Genomic DNA, 863 nt, shown 5'->3' on the forward strand with positions numbered 1-863 from the left:
CTGAGTTTGACAAACCAATTTCCCCTCAGGGATGAATAAAGTGTTCTTCTAATATCTGATCTTATCTAGCCTACGCCCAGCTGTCCCCGCAGTACCACAACCTGAGCTACGAGTCCAGTCCTGAGTACTCCTGCACCCCGTCGCTAGGGATCTGGGAGAGGTTTAAACTCCATCGGAAGAGACACAGAGATGAGGATTACGAGGAGGAATACATGGCGGCGGGACACGCATTGAGGAGGAGTTTGCAGGTCGCCAAGGACGAGGATCTGCACGACATACTAGACTATTGGAAAGGTGTCTCGGCACAGCAGAAGTCGTGAATGGGCTGTTGTCGTGATGTGATGAGGCTCTGTCACTAATTAGTTGGGCATAAAGGAGGACGGAGATCGTATGGAGACTAAGGGCTCTATTCCAGCTGGAAAGATGAAGCGTTACAGATTCTGCGATTCATTTCTGATTGACGTCTGCAGCGTTTCACCGTCTCCGCTAAAGCAGGAACATTTACGATTCAATCAACTGTACAGCTGAACTTCCACGCTGTGAATTAGAGCCCTAGTGTCACACACACACACACACACACACACACACACACACACACACACACACACACACACACACACACACACACACACACACACACACACACACACACACACACACACACACACACACACACACACACACACACACACACACACACACACACACACACACACACACACACACACACACACATGCCTCTCTGCTTTTAAAAACATGGACCAAAATGAAATTAATACGATTTAAAAACTACGAATGAAGATCTTGATTAAAAATACATTATTTTTTAACAGAAGATTAAGAGATATTATTATTATTATTAT

The 863-nt window shown here is 45.4% G+C and overlaps 1 protein-coding gene across 1 annotated transcript in view; it reads left to right on the forward strand.

Moving 5' to 3' along the window:
• Window positions 1-553, forward strand: part of LOC106595844 (protein ELFN1) — a 174290-nt gene extending 173737 nt beyond the window's left edge. The window contains exon 14 of the mRNA XM_082958404.1: window positions 70-553. Coding sequence (XP_082814530.1) covers window positions 70-320 — 251 coding nt within the window. The 3' untranslated portion in view covers window positions 321-553. The remainder of the gene's footprint in view (window positions 1-69) is intronic.
• Window positions 554-863: the final 310 nt, after the last annotated feature.

This window comes from Salmo salar, chromosome 12, assembly GCF_965601325.2.
Source record: "Salmo salar chromosome 12, fSalSal1, whole genome shotgun sequence".
In the NCBI taxonomy this organism is placed as follows: Eukaryota; Metazoa; Chordata; class Actinopteri; order Salmoniformes; family Salmonidae; genus Salmo; species Salmo salar.